At 40.9% G+C, this 26,967-nt stretch overlaps 3 protein-coding genes across 3 annotated transcripts in view; 2 read left to right on the top strand and 1 right to left on the bottom strand.

Moving 5' to 3' along the window:
* Flo2 (flotillin-2) overlaps positions 1 to 26,967 on the bottom strand; it is a 224,906-nt gene that overhangs the window by 140,946 nt on the left and 56,993 nt on the right. The gene's annotated exons all lie outside the window — the stretch shown is intronic.
* Positions 11,112 to 12,335, top strand: LOC140225263 (uncharacterized). Its single transcript, XM_072303531.1, has one exon. It carries the CDS (start codon positions 11,525 to 11,527, stop codon positions 12,311 to 12,313), a length of 789 nt encoding a protein of 262 aa, XP_072159632.1. The 5' UTR covers positions 11,112 to 11,524; the 3' UTR covers positions 12,314 to 12,335.
* On the top strand, positions 13,420 to 26,959 carry LOC109039949 (glucose dehydrogenase [FAD, quinone]-like). The gene is made up of 6 exons (XM_072303532.1): positions 13,420 to 13,663; positions 15,167 to 15,434; positions 17,451 to 17,721; positions 22,376 to 22,554; positions 24,514 to 24,779; positions 26,286 to 26,959. Exons 1-6 carry the CDS (start codon positions 13,576 to 13,578, stop codon positions 26,651 to 26,653), a joined length of 1,440 nt encoding a protein of 479 aa, XP_072159633.1. The 5' UTR covers positions 13,420 to 13,575; the 3' UTR covers positions 26,654 to 26,959.

Genomic DNA, 26,967 nt, shown 5'->3' with positions numbered 1-26,967 from the left:
TTACGAATAAAATTCTCTGGAAATTTGGAAGAAAAAAACTCACTGGAGTCCCTTAATACTGAGAGTCAAGACAATGTGAATCCATTTCTGATTGGTTCCGTATTTTAGGCCTCCACAGTGTTGAAACGGAAATAAAGATTACATTTTCACCAATTGTAAAGATTATAATCTGAAATGGACCAGGGAATTACGGGTTCGGCAAGGAACAAACGGAATGAGAGAAGGAACGTAGAAAGAAATTTAAGAATGGGCCGATCAAAGGTTACGAAAAAATTTCAGTTTGTATAATCTTTACTCCCGTTTGTGACTTTATGAAGGGGGACTGTCTTGACTCTCAGTATAAAGGGACTCTAGAACTCCCACTATTTTCCAAAAATTCGTGATTTTTCAAAAGAAAGTTTGGCAACGTCTCAAGGCTTATGCGTCGTTCTTCCTCAGCACGGCAGCATTACTGGATGCATGATGCGACGGTGGCATGGCGCAACCGGGGAATAATTCATCCTCGATTCGCGGCACCGCAATTTTTGACCTGGAAAACTCCCCCCTCCTCCCTCCCGACAACCCCAGCTCCATCCGAATTTCGGGATTACGGCGGAATCGATAATGGCTGGAAATACTTTCGATTTGTAAACAGCGGGGCGCGAAGCGGTGGCGACATTCGCGACTCCTGCCGCGCGCGTCCACTTATGTAAAGACTTCCCTGTCGACTATTGTTCTAGTCGTCGCACACTGGATCGAGTCGATCGGAGAGGTCGGACGTGATATTTTTGACTAAAACTGCAAATTCTGATGTTTAATTCGTCGCATTTTAAATTTTAAGGGGTGCTTCTCAAAGAAAATTTCACGAGGAAATTGTGTGTTCACTTTTAGAGCCTCAAATTTGTGTATAAACGGAGTTATAAGCGTTTGAAGCTTCCCAGTGTGTCTCTACTAAAACAGGCTGGCCAAAAATCAGTACTTTTTCAGTACATTTCCAAGAAATTCAGTACTTCCTCAACAAAAAAATTCAGTACTTTTTCAGTACCTCCAAGTGACAAAATTCGAAAAAATTCAAAAATTTTGATTCCCCGCTCAAATTGCGACAAAAATGACAAAAAATGAAAAAAAATCCGGACCTTCTTGCGGGATCTCCGCACTTTTCCAGAACTTCCGGACCGCCCTTCAAAAATTAGTGCTATTTCCGGACTTTCTGGAAATTCCGGACTTGTAGACACCCTGCTTCCAAATTTTGTCCGAGCTCTCCTATTGGCTCGCTCCACCGTGCGTCGATGGATACGGTGGTGCTCGTCGGGGAACCGGGTCCTACTCGCGCGAGGATTTTCCGAGCCGGGAAAACGCAGTCGCCCGCCAGTGCAACGCTCATGCTTTTCCGGCTCGTCCGCTAGCTATCGAAACGTTCGATTTTGGCTCAAATTTCGATTGTTTTTTTTTGGCCTCCTTAAAGTAAATACATCGATATGCTCATCGAAAACTAAAGCATGAGGGAGATAGAGGAATAGTTGTCTCGGTTCGTGTGTGTTCGCGTCTTAATTGTTGAGGGCACTACTGGATGATACCTATTTTGCCACGAATAAATTATGCTGGAATAGTGTGTTACTTACAAACGTTGTCATAATGAAATGACGAGAAGCTATCTGCAGTCTTTTCGTTGATTTTTTTTAAAAAAAAAAGAAGAAGGATAAAAAAAAAATAAAAAACGGTGAATTAATCGTTCGGATTCAAGTGTTCTAATCGTTGAAGGAATTCAAAGTTCAGTGGGGTGCGGTTATGGTTTACCGGACGAAACATGTTTACCGCGGCTGGATTTCGGTTTAAAGTGTATGACTTCCTCATGTGATTGAAAAAATAGCTTTATAAGAGAGATAAGCAGCTCTCTAAAGTAGATGAATCGATCCGTTTGTTTGAAAAAAGGGAAGAGGAAAACGAGGATTTTATATTTCGGAACCAATTTTTTTTCAAAATTAAAATTTGAAGTGTGCCTAAAGGTGTGTGGTTGAGATTCACGGGACAACATATTTCAACCATGGATGGATTTTGATTGTACAGTATGTTACGAGAACGTAGTGGGTTCTTCGAGGAGCAGAGGGTCTAGAAATTCAAGATCCTACGGTGAATAAATTACTGTTTGTGCTAATTTTTTTTGTTAAAAAAAAAGAAAACCGCTCTGATTTCGGTACCGTAAAAACTCAGCCGAGCAAGTAAGGAGCAAGAGAGTTACTTCCTGGTACATCTTTGTGTCTTTTTAACGAAGCTCAAGCTTCATATGTGATTCCTGAAGTTTTGTGTCATGTGTTGTATTTATCGGACGGGTCTAATAACGTAGCATCTTAAAATATTTGCATCTATTACGGCGAGAGTACATAGTTCCCGAAGTTCTCTCAGAATTCTCAGCGTGTGCGGTGCCATTGGACGCATGTGATACCTACCTGGAGGATTGGTTTTGCTTCGAAAACTCGCTGAAGACGGATTACTACGGGCACCAGTTACAATAATAAAAAGGTCAGTTTCAGATGGAGCAACCGACTGTCCATTAAAATTAAAATTAGCTTTAAAATTCTACCACAATATCTTAATACGCGGCATTTTAATTGAATGGGGCCTTGAGTGGGGGGGGGGGGGATAATTTGAAATTCAGATTACTAACTTTCCTTAATCCAATCTTAACAGGTGTTTTTACTTTGTACCTCATTTTTCTCGTCTTTTTAAGCGATCGAGTCGGACATATTATTTACTGCAAGGATGTTAATCGATAAGAGACAAAATATAGGAAGGTACACAAAAAAGGCACAGAAGGTATTCGCACATAAAGGTACGACTTTTTGCCGACCCTACATGTCGAAGGCGCTCTTTTTATCGAGTCAGCTATCTATATTATACAACTACAAGCAAAATCTTGGAAGCACTATTTCTGACGAACTGCCGGACCGATAAGGATGATCTTTACATGTATGTCATCTGTAGTAGATGTAGATGTGCAAAAAATTATAAAACCCCGAACTTTTAATGTTGTAGAGCTTTTAAAGCTCATGTCACTTAAGTCCAATGTTAATAGCGTGAGAGATATGTCGTTTCCGCTGGAAACGTCAAGGTGTGGGATTCTACCTGAGTGACTCGAATAAACAATAAAACAATGGAAAAGCTCGTGAAGGGCTCCTTATTCGAAGAGTTGAGGAACGGTGCATCGCTCAGGTCCAAGGTATAAGGTTTTTACTCAATTTTTCCTGCATTCTTCCGGCTTCGATTTACGGCATTGGTCAATTTACTTGACTGCTGAATTTCAATTAATATTTACAGCAGATACAAAGTGAGAAGGCAAGCGCTGCGTCGCGTCGGGTCGGACCAAATATTATTAACTCTTAACGGTCGAAATCCTTTTTTTAAATTAAGTATTTAAAAATATTACATTACATCATCATTATTTACAAATCTGAGTGTTACGTCAAAAATTTTGAAATCGATGCAGCTCGAACACAAAATGGTGTATTAAAATGGAAGAACATTTTTGCCTATACATAGGCGTATAGAGCCCGCGAAGCGGGCCTGAGGGCGCGAGGCGCCCTCCCGGGGGTTGGGCCGCGTAGCGGTCAGGGGGCAGGGCCCCCTAGTAATTAAATACTTTAAACACATTTTTAATTCAGATCTCTGGCAACCTATTTTATCAAACAGATCAATACTTTCCCGCTTATTTTTTGAAAAAGTCGGTGACACAATACTGCAATTGTGCTTGGGCCATATAAAGGATATGGTCTAAAGCTTAACATAATGGTAAAAAAATCTATTGCATTACTTACTCTTCAAAGAGCCTGCTAAGAAAGCTCCTTTTTGTGCCCCTTTTTAAGGGAGCTCATTAACTTTTTAACGGCTTTTTAGTGTGCTTTCCAAAGGAAATACATTATTGTTCGAATTTGGCTCAAACGAAACGTTGCGATGAGACAATCCTGTCCTGAAAGCTTTAGTTTGTATTTAAAGCTTAAGTTAACAATACAGCGTTGCAAAATTTACATTTTTACCGTGAAAAAGGCTAATATTAAGAGGTTCCGTGGTTATAGGAAAACAACTTAAGTTAATCCCTTTATTAATTTTCTGAGACACAATAACGTAAACTCACGCTGCCGTGCCTTAGAAAATAAAAAACAATCGACTGATGTTGTTTGATTTTCAATCGAGAAACTTCAAAATACGATTAATTTTAATGGTAAAAAATGTAAAATTGCGATGCTGTATTGCCAAGACAAACTTTGCTCTTAAGCTAAGACTTTCAGCGGAGGACTGTCTTATCACAGGGATTCGTCTAAGTCACAATAAATTGAACGAAATCCCCCCCCCCCCCCCCCCCCTGGAACACTTTTTGACACGTTCTTGTGTTAAATTTAGTGAGTATCTTTCTGTGTTTTTAAGCATCCACTCGTATGTAATTTGAGCAGCATAATCATTATGAACCAATACGAATGCGGAAAGAGGAAGGTGAACAGGAATTGGATGACATTTTGTATTAAGGAACCACTATTATTGGCTCTTCCGTTTAAGCACTTTTCTGGATATGGAAACCAATGGCATATATGATGCGTTGTTTCTAAAATGAGCCAGAAATAGTGGCTCCTCATTGCATAATGTACCTAATCCTATTTGCATCCTAAATGCAGCATCCAATGATTTTAGGGTCCTTCACCTCACACAATTTGATCATGAAACTGGCGTAACTAGATATTTAAATTTTATGAAGACGCAAAATACAGGGGTCTATGAAAATAAACGCTCTTAAAAATTTATCTCGACATAAAACGCGGAGAAAAATACAAGATTTCTTATGAACGCGTCAGTGCGTAAAAATGTCGCTTTGCGATTGCGGTTCGGTCCAATTAATTTGATGACCGCAAAAATACGCACTCACCAAACAGTTGACGTTCTAGGCCACTGTGTAGCAAGCACGCTTAGTTATTAGTGGCAAGGCGTGAATGATCGATTATCGATATTTCTCCATTTAAAGCTATGGCCAAGAATCGATTATTAAGGTGTTCGGTGCGAACACCCTATTTATCGATCATTTTCCATAGGTTTAAACGGCATATCAATCGATCTATCACAAAGAACGCCACACCACTATTAGTAATCATTGATCAAGCGGAAAAATTAAAGTTTGGTATTGGCAGTGATTGGATTAGAGGATCCGAAATAGTCAACTGACCGGGTTATATTGTATTGGTCTCATTTTCGGAACGATTACTTTTATTAAACGAGTGGTTAGTCCAAATGGAGCGTTCATTTTATGATTGCAAACGGCAAAATAGTAGAAATTAGCACTTGTCGCAACATATAAAATTATACGCACTGGAAAAAAAAAACACATTGGATCTAGAGTTCAGACTCTTAAAAACATCGACAAGAAAAAATACTCTTGATTCAATCGGATTTTTGCTTAAATCAAGAACCAAGCCTCTTAGTTTGAGCCGATTTCCTTTTAATTTAAGCAAAAATCCGATTGAATCAAGAGTATTTTTCTTGTCGATGTTTTTAAGAGTCTGGACTCTAGATCCAATGTGTTTTTTTTTCCAGTGCGGGTTGAATATACTCGGATTTATGACAACCCTTGAATAAAACGATTATTTTTTTATGTAACAACAGGTTTATTCAAGTCTGAACACTTCTTAATTCCGCGAATAAACGTTTGCTTGATTTTTTTTTCTTGCAGCTTGCACTTAGTTGATGACACTCGAATGGATCGAGCCGGGAGCAAAACCATGATGGATTTGCATAAAAATGAAAAATGAAAAGAGAGGACTGTTTTCTTGAATTGCACCAAAGAAAGCTACGTATCAAAAGATACAAATGATCGATAATGGCTCTCATACATTTTTTGATGGTCTCATTAATTGAGAATACTGATGGAATTTGACCGATAAACTTTTGAAGAAATTAATCGAGATCACCCGAAAATCTTCCAAGATACAGCTTTAATTACAAATTAGTGAAGAAAGTCACATTCCGATGAAAATTAAAGCTGAAAATGTTAAAAATTAAAAGCAGCAAAACTGTTGGTAGATACTGGATCAAAATTTTGAAATTACAGCTATGGTAAATGAGACAAAATAAGTAGGCGATTGACCCGCTTTGTCTTTGGGAGAAAAATCAATTGGTTGTCTGAAAAAATCCCTTAAAGATGACCTCAAGGAAAGATGCATTGCACAAAAAGAGGAAAATTTTCAGGCTGCATCGCATGACGAAAGTACTCGGATTGACTTGAAATCAAAGTTAAAGCTAGACAAACAGAATGCAACCGTACAGCCCAGCGGCCAGTATTCAGCTGAGAAACCTGACAGAAACATGCGAACAAGAGCCGAAAATGCGGGCTTGCGCACCGCAAAGTATGGCGTATGTACAATTGTTACTCTATCTATTTGGTTACTACGTGAACGATGAGGAACTCTACGGCGTTGGGATGAGCATCTCCAACACAGCTTTGTACAAGTTCCAAAGCATCCCTTTGGCAAATCCTTACGGTGAAAGCATAATCTCACCGTCGGAGGTGATGAAAAGCATGGTTGCGGGTGGTGCACCGAAGGCTCAAAACAAGCAGCCAGGGAATATCGTGCGAACAGAATTTGGATTTATTCATGGAAATAATACAAGCTCCTTTCAAAGTATGATCATGTTTACTGACTTCGATTTTTTTAATAAAAATCAAAAAAAGCGAGACACGCTTGGTAAAGATCACACAGGATTGAAAGAAAAAGGGAATGCTCTGATCGAGCCCGGGGTACCAATCGCGACCACTGAAAATTTAAGCCAACCGTCAAACGATCGGGGCGGCTCAAGGCTCAATTTTCAATTAGCGACAAATACACGCGATAAACGTAAACGTGCCCTCGACGACGAATTCTCAAGGACGAATCATGAACGATCTGCAGATGCCATAAATCACCAAAAGTCCACAAATAATGGAAAAATGGTTACTAAATATTCAACAGCTGCCATACCCCATTCAGAAGGGAAAACTATGCCACATCCGGGATCGAAGAACAAACATTTTGACCCGTGTGTGGAGCCTCTTCCGAGTGCGACAAAAATCTTACGCAGACGTGTAAGATCTGTGCCAACAGACTTAGTTCAGCAGTCAGCAAACACTCTGAGTAGCAAAATGAAATTCCTGTTAAGCCATCATTTGAACCAAAGCAACATTATCCTAGAATCACCAGGCACGGATCACCAGAATAAGCAAAGTTCAACTGAGGTAGAAGGAAATCGGACGAATGATGCTTCACAGGAGTCGGAGAGATCAAGTGTTGAGTCCACCACCGAGCGTGAAGCTAACTCAGGCGAGGCTTATCCAGCAAGTCAAGATGATAACATCCGGGATATCATAGAGAATATAAAAGACGACGATTCTGCCGGGGCTACTGAGCCCACAACCACAGAAATGACAGCACTGGAAAAGCTTAAGGTAATGCATCCCACGCGGGCTCCCTCAACTACTGTTGATCCATTGTCCGAAGAGAAGAAAGAGATAGAGCGATTGCAGAAGAAACGGAAACTCCATAATAATTTGTTGATAAGTCGCGGGACAAAGAAATACACAACACCCGCGCCCCCTGGGGAAGAGTACTTTGATCTGAACAAGAAGATGCATGAAAACAAAAAACTCCATCCTCTGCACATTCACAACCCCATGACGACACCAGAGCCAGAAAAAAGCCAAGAGGACGACGGTCAAAACTCGAATGTAGACGAGGTTGTAGAGGACGAAGACCAAGATCAAGGGCAGCTGCAACAAAGTGAAGAGAAGTATCGCATCCCTCAGAGGGACAAGAGTAGGGGCCAGTCAAATCATTCGAAAAACAAAGGGCATAGTCCAGACGTTCACGAAGAAGTAGTGGAGGATGAAGAGGAGGGCCAGAAGCAACTTGAGCAAAGTCGGGAGAAGTACGGTCTTCGCCAAACTACAAACGTTCCGTTCGTTTCCTACGACCAGGTCCTTAAAGTTCGAGACAGCAAACCTAAGCAGTACTCAATTCATGAGCCGCAGGAAGACGACCATACCACAAGTAGCCCGACTTTCTATCGGGAGAAAGACACAACTCAAGATGAGCCTGAGGCCGCAGTCGGCGAGGTGGAAGACGAAATAAAGAGTAATTTCAACCCTATGGAGACCATCCCGGAGAACCTACATAACCCGGAAGACTTCGAGGAACACGAGAAAAAGATCAACACGATTAATTTCGTTCAAAAGGACAACACCAACGACGATCCCCAAAACAACGATGCGAACGACGGCAACGGAGGCCAGGACGAGGAGCAAGCGGAAGATGATAACGGCGGACAAGTTCCTGACCCAGAGGTTAACGACGTGGAGGAGCAGATCAAACACATGGATAAGATGTTTGGTAAAGACTACGAGGAAGACACGCGTACAGCTGAGGAAGAGGACGAAGGGGAAGAAGAGGCAGCGAGTGAACCAGAGGCAGAGGAAGATCCCGAACCAGAAGACGTCGAAGAGGAAGAGGTAGTAGAAGAGGAGGAACCTGAGGTAGAGCCAGAAGCAGATGCAGAAGGCGATGAAGAAAATGACCAAGAGTCACCACCGGAAGAGCAGAGTCCATCAAACCACGGACATTCACCCGATACGCAGAACCCTGAAGACACTCCCGAATATGAAGATGAGCAGCCTGAAATAGAACCTATCACCGTAGAGTATGTCAATCCATCTTATCAGCCTTACAACATTCCTCCTACCTATAGGCCTTATCATGTTAATCCTAACTACAGGCCTTATCACGTTAGTCCCACACATCGACCATATCACATTCCTACCACAAGTCGACCGTATCAAGTCAGTCCCATTCTTCGTCCTCAATACGTTCACCCTACCCGTCGTCCTCAGTATGTTCACCCTACCCGTCGCCCTCAGTATGTTCACCCTACCCGTCGCCCTCAGCCCGTCAACCCTACCCGTCGCCCGCAATATGTCAGTGCTACCCGTCGTCCACAATACCCAAGTTCGAACTATCGGCCTGTTAACCATAGTCCGAGTCGTCGGCCCACGACACCCTCTTACCCTCAATACTACCTTACCCCACCGGGAACAGCCCCGGTGTATTCCCCACCTCTCGTCTACAGCGACATTTACAACGATAAGAGTAACTTCCAAGATAAGAACAACGTCGAATTCTACAAATTACCTAACATATATCACAAGAACGAGTACGTCCTTCCGAACACAGCACCACCATCTCCTCTCTCGAATCATAGGCCGAGCCAATATGGGGACGATTACGGGGATGGATTGACCTCGGAGAGTAGTCAAGAGGAAACCAAAGTCCCCAGACCGAGTCCAACGAAGAAGACTAAGAAAGGGGAGGATTCTGGCTCGTTGGAATTCTCGCACGAGGAGAAGCAATCTCTCGAATCTGGATCCACACAAGTTTCAGAGGAGGAAGGAGTCGCGGATCCTCCACCTTTGAGCTCGGAGGACGAGACTCCTCCTGAGAAAACACTATACAGCTATGCCAATCCAATTGAGAGCGCGCCACCTCCAAAAGCAAAACGAATTAAAGGACCAAGAAGACCGATTAAGAATCAGGAACATTCGCCATCTGAGATAACCGGAGATGCCACTAGTCATACAACGCCGAAACCGGGGTTCAGTCTCGTGAAGTACCTTATTGCAAAAGAGGATGAGAAGTCTGGTCCCAGTGCATTTTATAGGCCTGACAAAAGGAAACCCAGCATATTTCAAGTGGGAGATAAACCAATTCTAAAACAGTTTAATTCGTTATTTGATTCTTCGCCAACTTCAACTAATCTTGCTAATCATAATGTGCTCGGCTCTAAAAATTTGACGGCTCATACGACTGTAATGCAAGTTACGGATGACTCGAAACCGATGGGAAATAAACTCAAAACAAGGAGAATCAGGCCGGTGAAAGGTAATGCCACTCGTGCGTCCGATCAGAACGGGCAATCAGGCAACGTAACAAATTCAAAAAATATCACACGGTTACTTGATCAGAAGTCTGATTCGACGACTAAAGATTCGACTCGGAAAACAAATTTGACAAGTACTGCCGATGGAGAACGGCAATCAACGCTGAAAAATATGAGTTCCTCGCCAACCGAAACATCAATAACTACTCAGAAGAAAAACATCTCAACGACCAGTAAACCAAAGATGCCGGGCAAAGTGGAGAGCATATTCAAAAAAATAAAACTTGATAAGAAAAATCAAGCAGCAAATTACTTGGCCGATTTGGCAAGTAAAAATAGATCAGCACATAAAAATCATAAGTATGATGCAAAAAATGTTACTGAAAATCATGGCAATAATATTTCTTTGGGAAACAATTCGACATTCGATAATCCTGTCTTAAATATCTCTTCTCAAACAATGAACCAGAGTAAAAGTGAAGAGAATCTCCCATTAAGCACTAATGAATCCACAGGTGCTAGACAAAGTAAAGTACTGAAAGATAGGGTAAGTTATAATTGGAAAGATAATATATATAAGGCGTTACTTGACAAAAAGAGGGATAACGAGAGAAAAACTATGGAGCAAAATAAAACAATTTCAGAGACTGAGGTTGAACATACTCAAGAAGACACATCGAAAAATAATTCAGACAAAACTTCGTCACAGAATGGAAGCAACGCTTGGATTGATTTCATGAGTGAAAAAATTGGTGGTTTAATTTCAACTGTGCTCGGCGGAAAAAAGGACAATCCAGTGGAAAATTCAGATAACACTACAACTGAAAATCACAGAAATGAAAGTTACGAAGCGAAAATAACAGAACTCTTAGGGAACGCAACTATTGATGAAGTTCAGTACGGGCAAGGATACGAGGATGTAGCTAGTAATGACAACGACAGTCACCAAAACTATACCAATATTTTGCAACCTTCTCCAGAAAACGAATTCCAAAACTTGACACATTGGGAGACAGGCACATTTCTGGATGAAAGGTATCAGAATGCAATGAATGAATCAGCGCAAAACTCGAATGATACATCAGGCATGAACTTATCAACAAGTAACAATACAAATTCAATGGGAGTGTACACCGATGATAATCCGCAAAATCAGACAAAGGGTATTGACTTTAAAATTTACCACCATGAAATCGACATTCAAAATGAAGATGGGATCCACCCACTGAATGAATCCAATGTAATCAAAGAGAATCCAGAATTCCAGAATTTGATACCGAACCACACAATCAGGCTGCTAGAACATCATAACTCAGATACAAATATCTTCAATCCTGACAACAAAGCACATATTTACGTGCATCAAGACAAGGCAACAAACGGAAATGCAGATCATGACAACGGAACACCAAATTACGGGCATTCAGACGCTGAAATAAATAATCATACTGTGGAAGATTTTGACAACAAAGCACAGAACTATGTGCACCAAGACAACGCCACAAACGAAAATGCACATCATGAAAACGGTACACCAAATTATGTGCATCCATACGCTGAAATAAACAATCATACTAGGGAAGATTTTGACCCAGATTTTCAGACTATGCATCGTCACAGCAAAGCACAAATAGTGTATCAAGACATCGAAACAAACATAAAATCACTTCATGACAACGCGACACAAGATCACATGCCTCTTAGCGCCAATATAAACAATCAAACCCCGAATAACTTCAACTCAGATACTTACACGCCGAATCTTGGTGACAAAACACAAACTTATGTGCATCAAGACAATGATCCCGTCAATGACACACATCTCGATAACGAGACACAAAATCACGTCCACCATAGTGCCGAAATCAGCGACCACAATCAGGAAGATTCAGATAATTCGAATGGTAAAATAGTAGTAAATGAGAAAGGACCATTGCTACAAAATTCTAATGATATTGCGTTTAGAAATGTAGCTTTAAATAAACCGCAAAACGATATTAGTGACGAATCTACAAACATGCTTAATAACCGGCCCAGAGGAACAAATGGAGACCAGGTTGGGTCCGCGACGGATGAGCACAACGTCCTTTTTATCGAGCCGCCATGTGCCCATAATTTCACATCGTCCACAAAACTTTGTGACTCTAAAGTTTCAGGACACGGTGCTAGTTTGCCGTTCGATTTTGAGCCCTTGAAACAAGGTGGATCAGACGAGGTCAAGGGCAATGATATTTTGCAGACAGAAACGTTCAATTTTATTCGGAATTTTGAAGTCAAAGGAGGTGTTTTTGACTTCATTATTGTCGGCGCAGGCTCGGCTGGGTGTGTTCTGGCCAATAGACTGACTGAAATTGGACATTGGAAGGTAACTACTTTAAAATATTATCTCGCATAAAATAGATATTCTATGAAGCCATTTCCTTTCAGTTTTAGGTGTACACGGAGAAAAAACTTCGTGCGTGGGACCCGAAGTTTAGGTCATATGGATCTCTGAAATTTTCGGATTGAGCATCTAAACACTTTAGGTCTAGCTGCTGAGGTTTGGATCACACATCTGAAACTTCAGTTCTTACATCTGAAGTACTTCGGTTTTCACATCCGAAAAACTTCGGTTCTCACATCCGAAAAACTTCGGTTCTCACATCTGAAGTACTTCAAATGTAAGAACTGAAGTTTCAGATGTGTGATCCGAGTCTCGACAGCTAGACTTAAAAAACTTCAGAAATCCATATGACCTAAACTTGGGTCCCACGCAGAAGGTTTTTTTCTCCGTGTAGCAGGCAGGTGTAGCAGGTGTAGCAAGCGCTTACATATTGTTTCGATTGATCGCAATAATAGGTACTCACCGGCATGGTACGTGCCTTAAATCATACCTTAAATCCTTGTAATTAGTTTTGACTACTTAATTTTCTCATTTTATAATTGATTTGTATTTCAAATCATTATATAATTCATTACGAATTTTACTTTAACTTTAAGTTTTGATCTTTTATTTTTGGAGGGCTTCTATTTTTCTTAATTTTTTATTTATAGTCTTTTCGATTTTTACTTTCCTTCAATAGCACGGTCTCGGTTTCAAAGCGCCTTCAATTTTTGTGATGCTCTACTCTTTGTCACGGAGTTAGTTTAGTTGCCTATTTGGATTGCATTCGCCAAAAAGGAATCAAGAGCGTTCCCATGTCGCTAAGATTATGTACAACTTTTTTTGCCCTGCAAATATAAACTGATCATCTGAACAAGTTTTGTTTTTACTTCCGGTTGCCTATGAATTCAAGACGAAAATTACACTTGTAAATTTAATTTCTTTCATGATTTCAGTAATTTCATAGCAAAGAATGTAAGTTGCCTGATCTTAACAACATTGGAATGCTCTTGGTTCCTTTATGTAAAATGCAATCCATTTGATCCACACTCGACTTCAGTCATGGGTTTCACTACATGCCTTCCTACGTGTGCTTGTTACATTTTCTAAAATTTAAAAAAATCTAGGTACTGTTACTTGAGGCAGGGACGGAGGAGCCATTTTTCAGCAGCGTCCCGGCGCTGGCGCCTCTGATAGCAGGGAGCAACATCGATTGGGGCTTCCAACACGAGCCGAGCAACTTTAGCTGCAAAGCGCGGCCCGAGGGCAGATGCCGATGGTCCGGTGGCAAAGTCATGGGTGGCTCCAGTGCCATCAACTTCATGCTCTACACCCGCGGAAATGCTGCCGACTATGATGAGTGGGAGACATTGGGGAACAAAGGTAAACAACTGCACTGCCCTGATAAGGAAAAACGCCGTATGAGCATTCGAAAATCGTCCAATTTTCTGTCAAGGATATTTATTTTTGAAAAAAAGTTATGAATATTCTTCCTTGAAATTTTCAGACTTTTAAGAACAAATTACGAGCAAAATTCTCTGGGAAATCGATAAAAAAAAAAATATTCAAACATTTTTCTACACATGTGGGGTTAGTCAAAGAAAATTTGGCAACGTCTGAAGGCTCTTACGGCGTTCTTCTTTAGGACTGTAGTGCAGTCCTTATTCATGGCTATGGTGAGGGTCTGAAAATTGAATTTCGTTGATTTTCCAAAAATGCGAAACATACATATTTCATGAATTCTACAACATAAAACCATATGGGTAATGCGTAATGCATAACGCCAAGGGCGCGAAGGGCTTCGGGAGGTTAGACTGCGAAGCGATCAGAGGGTGCAGCCCACTAGTTTCAATTCTTTGACGTATCTCATAGTTTTTTACACAAGGAACCGTAGCTTTACTCTAACGTTGCGATACTGCGAGAAAATTCGATTTTTTAGAAGAACGTGACAGCGGGATTTTTGTCCAAAATTTCGCTGATTTTGGCGTGTAGCCTGGAGATTAATCAGAAATGTTTACGTAGGAAACACCCAACCTAGTAAAACTATAATATGGGAGTACGAATTTGACAAGAATCCAATTTAGTGACGTACTGTCTACTGGGGACAATTAATACCTGCTCTTTTTTCTAAACGAGCGTTCAAGTCTCCTCAACTATAATATAGGAATACAAGTGCAATTTGCTTTCATTCTTTCGACTGAGGAATAATAGTTTATGTCTGCTCTTCTTCCACTAGCGTTCAAGTCTCCGTGAAAGAAACTATAATCAGGGAATACGAAGACAGCACTGCAATTTGGTTACTTTCTTTCGAGTACGGAACTTGTCCAAAAGCTTCAAGTAGCAGTTGCTAAACTCAAATTTTCCGACCTTTATAGCCCATGAGGCTACTCTCACTAAAACAGCTACTTGAGTTCTTGTAGTGACTTTAAAACAAGAAGTTATAATAGTAAAATCCTAATTCATGAGGATTGCGTGTAAAAGTCGCTAATTCTATCTCGATGGTTTAGAAGATTTTATCACTCTGCTCAATAAAATTTTCAAACCAAAAACAAGTTTCCTTTGAACATTTTCTTGTCAATTTTAATTTTTGTTTTATAATAATCGTATCGTATAAGACAATAGAGCACCCCCCAAAAAATAAATGAATGATAAATTCGGAGACAAGGCTGATAACAACCAAAATGAATGTTATCATGTTATATCATTGTCAAAATTTCGTGTTTTTTTTTTTTTTTTTTTTTTTTTTTTTTTTTTTTTTTTTTTTTTCATTTTCGCCTTCTCAGGTCCAACCCCGTTTTTTCTTTGTTTATTTGTCTAAGTCGTAAGGCTGTCATAACGTGCTTAGATTTGCATCATATCATTTCAATATCTGTTTCATTTGACTAGGTTGGGGTTACGATTCCGTGCTGCCATACTTCATAAAAGCCGAGAACAACGGAGACCCAGACGTATATTTCAACGCTCCATTCTTTCATGGCACGGACGGTCCTCTGCCCGTAGAGCGGCTACCGTATACGGACTTTAACTCCGTTAAACTGATCGAGATGTGGCGGGAAATGGGCCTTCCCGAGAGAGACATCAACGCATGGGAACAGATAGGCGTCATGCACGCTCAGACGACCACGCGACGCGGCGAGCGCATGAGCGCGAACAGGTGCGTATTCTTCACTCACATAGACGTATCTCTGTCAAACGGAACTAAGCGCCAATTTTAGTTCCTTTTGCGAATTTAGAATCCCGGATAGCGCGTTCTGTCAAACGGAACTAAGCGCCATGGAAAAGCATTGCGAGTATAGGACGGAACGAGCAGGACGCCCGTTTCCGCCGGCCAATCCAAGCCCCCCTCTACCTTCCTCCTCCTAATGCGCTTAGTTCTGTTAGACAGAAATACGTCCACTTTAAGTGCACTGTAAAAAAAGTTACGGGATATATATACATACCGTCCATTCCGGGCTCTGAGACCGAAACTTCCGGGTGCTGGAGCCGCGCCTTCGATTGCTCCGGGTGCTACGACCGGAACTTTCGGCCTCTGAGCCCGGGACACGGATGGAATGTCCATGCATATATGGCCCGTTAGTACCGCTTTCACTTTCAGTGTGTTCATTTTTTTCGTTTTAATTGCCATTTTTTAAAGAAACATCCTGAAAATGTAAACTTTGTGTAAAACCTGCTATTTGAAATCAGCTTTGAACTTAAGCTAATAATTATGACCCTAAAAAATAATACCTACCGCTTTCACTTTCAGTGTGTTCATTTTTTTCGTTTTAATTGACATTTTTTAAAGAAACATCGTAAAAATGTAAACTTTGTGTAAACCTGCTATTTCGTCAAAATCAGCATTGAACTCTTGTAATAATTATGACACACGCTTTTGATATTAAGAAGTTTCAATGGGTCAGTTGCACTGGTCACAGGATCTTGGATGGATGCTTGATTCTTGTAGATCAGCTAAAGATAATCAGATACGTCCAAACAGCAACTTTACGTTCAGTATAAACCGAGATGCAAGCTTTGAAAAATTCGATTTATGACGTCATCCACCGCGGTGGTGACAGCCTCGGTTTCTTTCACCTTGCTTTCGTCCGACTTTGACGTAGAGTAACCCAGTTCAAATGTGTGTCTCATTGATTGATGAAAGCAAGGTGGAAGAAACGAAGGGTGTCACCACTGCGATAGATGACGTCACAAACCGAATTTTTAAAGCCGCGATATCTCGGTTAATACTGAACGTAGAGATTTGCTGTTTGAACGGATGTGAATATTTTCAGCTGATCTACAAGAGGCGAGCATCGAAACACGATTCTATGACCAGCTCAACTGATCCATCGTAAAGGAACTTGGTGCGGACGGAGCGCCTTCAACTCAGAGTGATACCTCACAACATTACCGCGGAGGTTATATAGTTGCGTCCTCCAGAAATTATTTCCGCCAGAGATCCAACGCTTTAATTTTGATGATTTTCCTACAGCTCGTATCAGTTATGCAACACATTTTAAATAGTTGATCAATAACTTCCTCAGTGATTTTTGACTGTGAAATCTTGTTCTTTCCTCATTCCAAATGTTCATTTTTTCCTTTTCAAGTAAAATTTTGGATATAAAGCATGCACTGGAAAAAAAACCCATTGGATCTGGAGTCCAGACTCTTGAAAACATTGACAAGAAAAAATACTCTTGATTCAATCAGATTTTTGCTTAGATCAAAAGGAAATCTGCTCAAATTAATAGGCTTGGTTCCTGATTTAAGCAAAAATCCGATTGAGTCAAGAGTATTTTTTTCTTGTCGATGTTTTTAAGAGTCTGTACTCTAGATCCAATGTGTTTTTTTTGCCAGTGTATGTATCGAACTCTTGGTTCAAACCAAACAAACTAACAAAACCGCATGTACGAATTCTTCATGAGTTAAGTGTGTTAATTTATCAAAATTTAGTCATTGATCGGTCATAAGTCAATTAAAGACTCATTTGTTATGAAAACTTTCGATTGTAAGAACTCCAGGACGCATTTTACCACCATGGCGCAAAGGGTGCGAATCAGAAAAAAGGTTCTGTGTTTGTTTACATTGAAACAAAGGGCTCGATATTATATCGAATGACGTAGCCAGTGTGAAAAATTCCTTGTATAGCCATGGCAATTTTGGATATAATTCCAGCGTGTATTTTTGTAAACAGAGCGTACATAATGCCGATTAAACGCAGACCGAATCTGACGATCAGGACTCGAGCGACGGTCGTTCGGTTACTCCTGTCGGAAGAAGCCGGGAAGGTGAGAGCTTTCGGAGTGGAGTACATGGTCAAGAATCAGCTGCGGGTGGCAGTGGCAAAGAAGGAGGTTATCGTCTCTGCCGGAGCGGTCAATTCTCCACGATTGCTCATGGTGTCAGGGATCGGACCAGGAGAGCACTTGCGCAGTTTGAACATACCGATTTTTAAGGATTTGAGGGTATGCTAATCCATTTTTTCGTCTAAAATACTGGAAAAAAAACGCATTGGATCTAGAGTCCAGACTCTTGAACACATTGACAAGAAAAAATACTCTTGATTCAATCACATTTAAGCTTAAATCAAAAGGAAATCCGCTGAAATTCACAGGCTTGGTTCTTGATTTAAGCAAAAATCCGATTGAATCAAGAGTATTCTTTCTTGTCGATGTTTTTAAGAGTCAGGACTCTAGATCCAATGTGTTTTTTTTCCAGTGAATAACTTTGAGGGATCAGCGGGCTGATTGTTGAAATTGATAGACAAAGCTATAGACAAACAGGACAAAAATTGAACGGAGGAATCCTATTGGTAGAAACGGGTGGTTGCAATGGACAAAGGACAACCTATGAGACCCTTTAATTATTAGTCCATCGTTTTCTTCCATAGTCTATAAGAACCCCTCATTTCAACCAATAGGATCGCTCCATACTCCTTGTGTCTTCTTTGTCTATTGCTGTGTCTACCAATTTCAACAATCAGCCTACACTTGCATAAACACAGAGAGAGTCATTTGCACCGCGTTAAGCAGAAACGAACCAAGCCACATCAGGTATTGCCAGATTTGATTGGGCAATGTAACTTTTTACATGAGAACGGTTGTGCGGATTTTTGTGCTTTCAGTGAATTTCTTGCATAACACGCATCATATTCCCTAAAATTTTCAAATGAAACCTCATAAATGTTCTCTTGTTAAAAATTGAATTGCCCAGTTACGTTCGGCAACAGCTGATGAGACTTGGTTTCTTTCTGCTAAACGCGGTCCATTAGAAAAACAGATACAAATCTGATGATTTTAAATGTCATGCGGGACCGGTATGATGTAAAACTCTTGAAAAGTGTTCATAAGTTCAGCCTCACCCGACTACGTTACTCAGATTTGAATTCTGATGCGCTTGGGTGGTTAAATCTTTATCGAATGACCTTACCAATAAATAGCATTGCAAAAGTAGGGATTTATCGATCAAGTTCATTCGATAACGATTCGGATTACATTTTACAATAAGGAACCACTATCCTTGGCTCTTCCATAAAAGCACATATCTGCATAGGGAAACCAATGGCACGTATGCTGTTTCTAAAATGGGCCAGAAATAAGGGTTCCTTATTGCAAAATGTAATCCATCTAACAATCGACCCGCTGGGGTCCCTAAAACATGTTGTCTCTGTAAAGTAAACAGAAAGGACCAGGTCTCATTTCGGAAAAACAATGGATCAGGAGTAGTTTTGAACTTAGTCGATATGTGAAATAGAATCGCATTTAGCGAAAAGGAACTAGCACGATTACACTTTTTTGAAAATCGCGCAACTTCTTCTTTTCTTTTAAAAGCACTTAATATTTGTACAATATTAAAATGTACACATTATTTTTCTTTAAAATGAACAATTTTTTGGTGGGGAGCCAAAACTATTTGCTACTCTGGGGATTTTGCAGATAATTGGACGTATTTATACTAAAAGGAACTATGTTCATAGGGTTAAAATGCGTCCAATCATGAAGAAGCGACGTTTTTCCAACACCGTATTTGGGCTGGCTCCTTTTTGCTAAATGCGATCAAATCCTTGCTCCACCTCCTCAAAATTCTACGATACATCCTCCGTTCCTGATCAAATCAGCTCTTGCTAAGTGTTATCTCCTCCTTATACTTCCTGCTGGAGTACGATAGGACTCGCCTAGTGAGAAAACCATCCTTGCTTGCAAACAAGCAATCTCATTGCAGTATGATTAGCCTAGAAAAGAGTGCACAGATTTCAACAATTATTGGTTCACCTCTGATTTTTTGAGGGAACCCGGACTTTGATGACCATAACGAGATGGGACTGTGGCTTGGAGGGGAGGTGGGAGAGAGGAGAAAGAGGTTCTCTCAGTCAAACTATTTGTAGAGTAAAGATTCATGCTGTGTTGCAATATTATGTTTTGAGTAATTACACGAAATATTATGCCTTCAACTTCTTGTCGACCATGGCACACATCGAGTCGCTGATGAAATTCGTCGATTTTCAATGATCCAGACTATTTCTAAAGGTAGTTTGTTTGGAGGGTTATTGGCAATTTTACGGGGAACAGAGGATTCGTTTAATGGAATCCTCCACTCAGAGATTACTCGATCCATTTCCTCAGGACCTTATTTTGAAATAAACTGCTCTTTCCGATTAGGTACTCTTTTTTGGAGTTCAATGATTCGAACAATTTCTAAGGGTCGTTTGAAAATTATTGGCACTTTTACAGGGAATGGAGGAGTATTTCAATAAAATGTTAGCAATTTTTTGGCGAACAGAGAATTTATTTGTTCAATAAAATTTTCCGCTCACAGCCTTCTAGCTCCATTTGCTCAAAAACTTCATTTTGAACATACTACTCTTTTCGATGGCTCTTTCGAATTTTTATAATCCGAACGATGGAGAATTTGCAGGTGTCTGAAATTTGGTGACTTTTATGTTAAAGATGAAATTACTGAGAGAAATAAGCAAGATACTATTCTTGGTGTATTCGCTGAGCAATTATGTGAGGAGAAATATAACCGAATCCGCATCATTGAGCACTCTCAGATGAAGGAATACAATTTTTTCGTGCAAAGTCTCCATTTCTAAGGGTGGTTTGGAAGATTACTCACTGGAAAAAAACCACATTGGATCAAGAGTCGAGTCCACACTCTTAAAAACATCGACAAGAAAAAGTACTCTTGATTCAATCAGAATCAAGCTTAAATCAAGAACCAAGCCTCTTAATTTAAGCGGATTTCGTTTTGATTCAAGCAAAAATCCGATTGAATCAAGAGTATTTTTTCTTGTCAATGTTCTCAAGAGTCTGGACTCTAGATCCAGTGTGTTTTTTCTCCCAGTGCTGGCAATTTTACGGGGAAGAGAGGATTCGTTCAAAAAAAAAATTTCCGCACAGCACTGAGAAAAAACTATGGCTTATAAACCTATTAGAGGTAAATATGGAACACCACTAATAGTAGTACCTCTACATATAATAATAGCACATATACCTTAGTTATGGTACCTGTACCTCAATTAGGTACAGAGACCTTAGTATGGTTCACAGACCGAGAATCATTAGTTTATTTACGACTATTATAGGTGTTCCATATTTACCTCTAATAGGTTTATAAACCATAGTTTTTTCTCAGTGAGAGTCACTCTCCGTACTAGATCCATCTTCTAAAAACTTCATTTCGAACACACTGCTCTTTCGGTAACACGGCAGTGTCGAGCCTACGTTGTTTCACCTAGATTAGCGGTTTAGCAACGCTGGATTCATGGTCCATAAAACCAAGGGCCCCGAAACGCCACGCTCGATTGGCGGAATGAGTGCTTCTTTCGGTCGGATTAGATCCAATTTTGACTCCATGCAGTTCCGCAACCGTACACCTTTGCTTAGGCGCTCGCGCCTCCTTCTTCATTTTTCCCCGGCGAAAAAATAAACGAGAATCATTGTTTTCTGCGTCTCCAATGAGCTGATTTCACATTTTACCAGCGGCAGCTCCTTGCTAACGGTCGATCACCGGGAGCCACCCATAATCGGTGATTTCGCAGCGGTTGACTCCGCGGCAACGATCTGGCGAGCGAGTTGTGAAATGAGCTGACGACGTGAAAAATCGTTTCAGCACCTCGGAAAAGTTGACTTAACGGGATCAACTACTGTGGACTGATTATTGAAATTGATAAACAAAATGATAGGTAAAAAAGACATAGGGAGTATAGGGCGATCGTGCTAGTTGAAATGGGTGGTTCCTATACGGAGAAAACGTTGGACTACCTATACTAAGAAAAAACCCCGTATAAACCTTCAGGCGTTGCCAAATTCCCTTTGATAAAACACAAATTTCCTGGTTAACCTATGGATATTTTCCTTCCGATTTTTCAGATAATTTTTTTCGCAATTTCACCTAAGGAGCCTAAAAATTTCAGGGAAAAACATTCACAACTTTCCTCAAAAATAAACATTTTATCGAAGGAAATCTGGCAACCCTCGAAAGTTCATACGGCGTTTTTCCTTAGCACGGCAGTATAGGGTTCTCGTGAGTTGCCATTAGTTAGTCTATCGCACCTACCCCCTTTGTCCATTCCAACCATCCGCTTCCACCGATTGGATCCTCTTTACCCATTTTGTCTTCTTTGTCTATAGCTTTGTCTATCAATTTCAATAATCAGCCGGCTGGACAGGGTAAACATTTGTTCACTCTCTGACGTGAGGGTGTATCTCGATTTCCGCATAAGCCCCAGAGAGCATGGATTTATATGTAAAACAGGGCTCACGCGGAATTTGAGATACGCCCTTACACCAAAGGGGTACTATATTTACAGCCTCATAGGACATGTTTTCTCATGAAAATTTCACGTGGAAGACGCGAAAAATGTTAAAAGGGTGTAAAAGTAACTGAGTGGTTTTATTTCATAATACATGGGATACATAAAAAAGTTGAAATAATATTGGAGTGGTTGATCAAAAATAGGAGCTTTAACGAGACCTCGATACTTGGATCGTTTGAAATTTAGGAGTAATGTACGATTGTTAGTTCATTTCGTAGTTATACTATATGGACCAAAGCCACTAACGAAATAGAAAAATTTTAGTGACCCAATTATTGATAAGATTGATTTGATCTGAACAGGTTGGTGAAAATCTTCAAGATCACGTTACAACGGATGGAGTGATAGTAGCGCTCCCGAAGACAGCAACTCAAGTATCTTTCAGACGAAAATATTCAGATGCGTTTTTGTACCAACAAAGTCGGCAAGGACCACTGGCGAGTACAGGACCTATTCAAATCACAGTCTTCGTTCAAACCGAGTAAGTGTTATGATGACCCTGGTAAAAATTGGCAGCAGAATCTGTGTTCCAAAATACCATAGACCTACAGCCGGCTGTAAGATTTACAATAGCTTCTATAGCCGGCTACAGAATTTCTTATAGCCTTTTATAGCCGATGGCGATTAAGCAACAGCCAGGCGAAAAAGTGTATGCTAAACGTTACTAATTACGGATGCTAGGACTTGGTGAGTTTTTGGAATACTGCTCTCTTTTTGGGCCGTAGTATCTTGATTAATTTTGCGAGGAAAGCTCCGTACTTTTGATGGATACCTGCCATTACTAATATATTAGAGCGCCTTCAGTTTCGTATGATACTGTGCAATACCTCTGATGTGAAATAGTTGCTTCAAGCGCCGTGGCAGGCGGGCAGCCAGCGCGAAGCACGCATTGGCGCCTACAAACCTAACAGGGATACTTCACGCGTTGCGCAATGCGTGAAGTATCCCTGTTAGGTTTGTAGGCGCCGGTGCGTCGCCGCTCCGCTTTGTGTTAGGCTCTAATATTTAATCTGGCGGAGTCAGCGTTATTCAACTCATGATTTTGAAATGTTTGCACATCCTGTATGGATTATTCTCATTTTAATTGATGAAAAAAATATGTATTAAAGGAAAATATAATGTGTGTTTTGTAAATATTAAGGTGGTTCCGTATCAAACTTAATGATTTCCAAAGCACACGAGTTTCTACACAATTTCTTATAGCCTTTTATAATCGATGGCGAAAAAGCAACAGCCAGGCGATAAAGTGTAAAGCCCGGCGATAGGAACTTTAGCCCGGCTGCATAATTTTTTATCGCTTCGTATATAGCCCGGCCGTATGATTTTCTCTGCATTCTACAGCCAGCTATGTGATTTTCTGTAGCCTTCTTTAGCCGGCTATCAGAATTCCTACGGTATTTTGAAACGCAGCTCTTATCGCCAATTTTTACCAGGGAAGATGTACACAAAGTTCTTTTCTTAGGTAATATCCACCATTTTCTCTCTAAATACGGGTTTGTATGATAACTCAGTTTAGCATTCTGCTAACTGCTCCATCAGAAATTTCGTCGCTTCTAGAAGAAAGGGCGTGTAGCAGTTTTTTAAGCTAAACCCTACTCCTATTGTCTACGTTACATCATGCTTTCTGGGGATCACATGGAAATGCAAATACGTGCAACGTAAAAACGGTTTATCAGTAATCATTGGGCTAATAAACACGCAAGGGTTAGGGGTCATCTCCTAAAATAATTGTGGTACTGCCGCAAGTTTTGGATGATATGGACATTTCCAATAAAGTGTAACAGTACCGCAACTCAAGTTGGGCTGCTACAGCGACATTTTGATTAGTAACCTAATTTATAGCGGTATATACTACCACAATTAATATGGGTACTACCACAATTAATTTGAATATTCCATATCACCCAACAACTCTGTGCTCTTTCTTTTTCTGTAAAATGATTAACAACTTACTAATCGATCATCATTAGACAAAAAGTTGTCAAATAGTTGTCAATCGAGCTTCATTTTTGTCTCACTTGATTACACCTTTCGAATGAGAGAGTGGGTTTACTGAAATGTATATCGTCTCTTCTCTGACCACCATAACACGATTCTACGGCATACACTAGACTAACCAGTGCGACCTACACTGCTGTGCTAAGCAAGAACGCCGTATGAACCATCAGGCATTGCCAAATTTACTTCGATAAAACACGAATTTCTTGATTAATTTAAGAGTTTTTTTTCTCCCAATTTTAGAAATAATTATACTCGCAATTTTACCCAAAATTCCTGAAAAATCTCAAGGAAAAACTTTTATAACTTTCCTCAACAATCAACATTTTATTAGAGGAAATTTGGCAACTTTCGAATGTTCATACGGCGTTTTTCCTCAGCACGGTAGCATGTTAACGAATTGCAATTTGCTGAAACTTTCTGTTTGTGAATGCACCCCCAGGTTAAGCACGGAGTGGAACGTGCCGGACATCCAGTACTCGTACGATGTGGCACAATTAGGCGATTTTTTGCTGAACCCTCGGCTGGTGGGGCCGGCGAGGATGGAGCCTTTGGGCTACTACGACGGCCTGACCATTCGCCCGGTCGTCCAAAAGCCCAAAAGTCGCGGACGCATCCTCCTCAACACAACGGATCCCTTCAACAGCCCCCCGATCATTCACAACGGCTATTTCACTCGACAGGAAGACCTTGATACTTTGGTTGCGGGTAAGCCACATAGAGTACATAGAGTACATAGAGTCGTTATGTAAATGGGAGAGCTGGCGCCATGTTCTGCTCGACGAGTTCCGAGTCCGGCGTGCGCCGAGTTCGGGTCACTTTTTCGATACATGTTCGATCCAAAATGGCGGTGTGGAATATAGGCGGTGATTCCTATCTTCTTTGTTTACATAAAACGGCCGGGTACCCGTGTATCGCAAACAATCGATCATGTATCGAAGGAGTTACCCGGCGTCACACAGGAGTCTCGGAATTCGGGACCTGGAAAATGCTTAAAGGTGGCGCCAGCTCACCCACTTACATTACGACTCTATGTACTCTATGGTAAGCCAGCATTTATTGTTTCCATTGAACCGGGTTTAACAGAAAAGAACCAAGACACATCCGCTAATGCCAAGTTTAACTGGGCGATTTAATTTTTTACGAGAGACTGTTTGTGCGGATTTCTTGGAAAATTTTAAGGAATTTGATTCGTACTACGGAGAAAATTCACTGAAATTTGCAAAAAAATCCGCACAACCGTTTTCATGTATCGAATTAAACTGCCCAATTAAATTTGCCAATAGCCGATGTGGCTCGGTTCTTTCCTGTCTAACGCGGTCAAATTTTTGATGAAGAAAAGTGGACACGGCCAAAAGAGTGCTATTCCCTCGATAATGTATAGAATGTCAAAATATAGTTTTAAATTGGAATTTTACTGCGAACCGATCGGACAACGTTTTGCAATAAGGAACTACTATTTCTGTCTTATTTCAGAAAGAACGTATGTGGCATAAGTTTCCCTACACAGATAGATGATTTTGTGGATTAGTCAGAAATTGTAGTACCTTATCGCTAAACGTAGTCCAATTACACGATCCTGTAAATTTTGGGCTGTCATACTGTGATAGACAATTTAAAAAAAAATTGCAATGTACTTTGTAGCTTAACTTAATAGCACTTAAACTTTAGAAACTTCAATTATATTTTGATTTTCCCCAAGAACGAGCTTTTTTAGGGCAAAATCGATCCTCCGTAAGAGTAGTGCAAGAAGGGAAGAAAATTGAGTGCTTTTTTGCACTCAAAAGTCAAACGCATGAGGGATAGTCTATTCGTTGAAGGCATATTAGAGACTTTATCTCCACTTTGCTGATAGCGAAGCATTCTCAGTCATGCGACCCTTTTTCAAGTTAACTAAAAATTCCTTGAATTTTTGCACTGAAAACAAAGTTACGGGCTGTATAGACAAACCGTCCGTTCCGGACTCCGAGGCCGAAAGTTCCAGGTGCTACGCCCGGAACTTTCGGCGTCTGAGCCCGGAATGCGGACGGCATGTCCATATAGCCCATAAGTACCACTTCCATGGCCGGAGTTTTTTAATTAGCGGGGCAAATACCTGGAACAGGGTTGCATGGCTGAGAATACTTCGCTACCTTGCTCAACAACCTCCATCATTCATCTCATTCTTTGATCTCACCATCCTAATTCCTAACCTCAAAACTTCATGCACCCCAGGGATCAAGCTCGCAGTCCGCGGCATCCAGACGGAGGCGATGCAGAGCATCGGGGCCTTCATGGTCAAAGTCCCGGTTCCGGAGTGCGCGAGACACGTCTGGGGGACGGACGGCTACTGGCGGTGCCTGGTGACGGAGTACACGGCCAACATCTTCCACCCCTCGGGCACGTGCAAGATGGGGCCCAAGTCGGACCCCGGGGCGGTGGTCGACCCCCGGCTCCGGGTCCACGGGGTCCGCGGGCTCCGGGTCATCGACGCCAGCATCATGCCCAGGATCGTCCGCGGCAACACCAACTCGCCCACCATCATGATCGCAGAGAAGGGCGCCGACATGATCAAGGAGGATTGGACGTGGAACCCAGGGTGAAGGGAGGAAGAACATGGAGTAGTGAATAGAGTAGTGAAGATTATTTTCGCAGGCCTTGCCTATGGCTTCGGATTGATTTTTAATTTAATTTATTTTTTGAATGTGCTGTTGTTCCGATTGATAATGGTCTGAGTAATCGAACGAACCTTTTTGGGTTCTTGCTCGTTTTGTTTTTAGCCTTGTTTTCTGCAATATTCGTTTGTAATATTTTTTTTGGTTCTCATTCTTTTATAATGATAACATGATCCCCCGATATCCCCATGATATCCCGACATGATCAAGGAGGACTGGACGTGGAACCCAGGGTGAAGGGA

Source organism: Bemisia tabaci, chromosome 8 (genome assembly GCF_918797505.1).
Source record: "Bemisia tabaci chromosome 8, PGI_BMITA_v3".
In the NCBI taxonomy this organism is placed as follows: Eukaryota; Metazoa; Arthropoda; class Insecta; order Hemiptera; family Aleyrodidae; genus Bemisia; species Bemisia tabaci.
The sequence above is the reverse complement of the archived record's forward strand: the minus strand, read 5'-3'. Positions and strand labels throughout refer to the sequence as shown.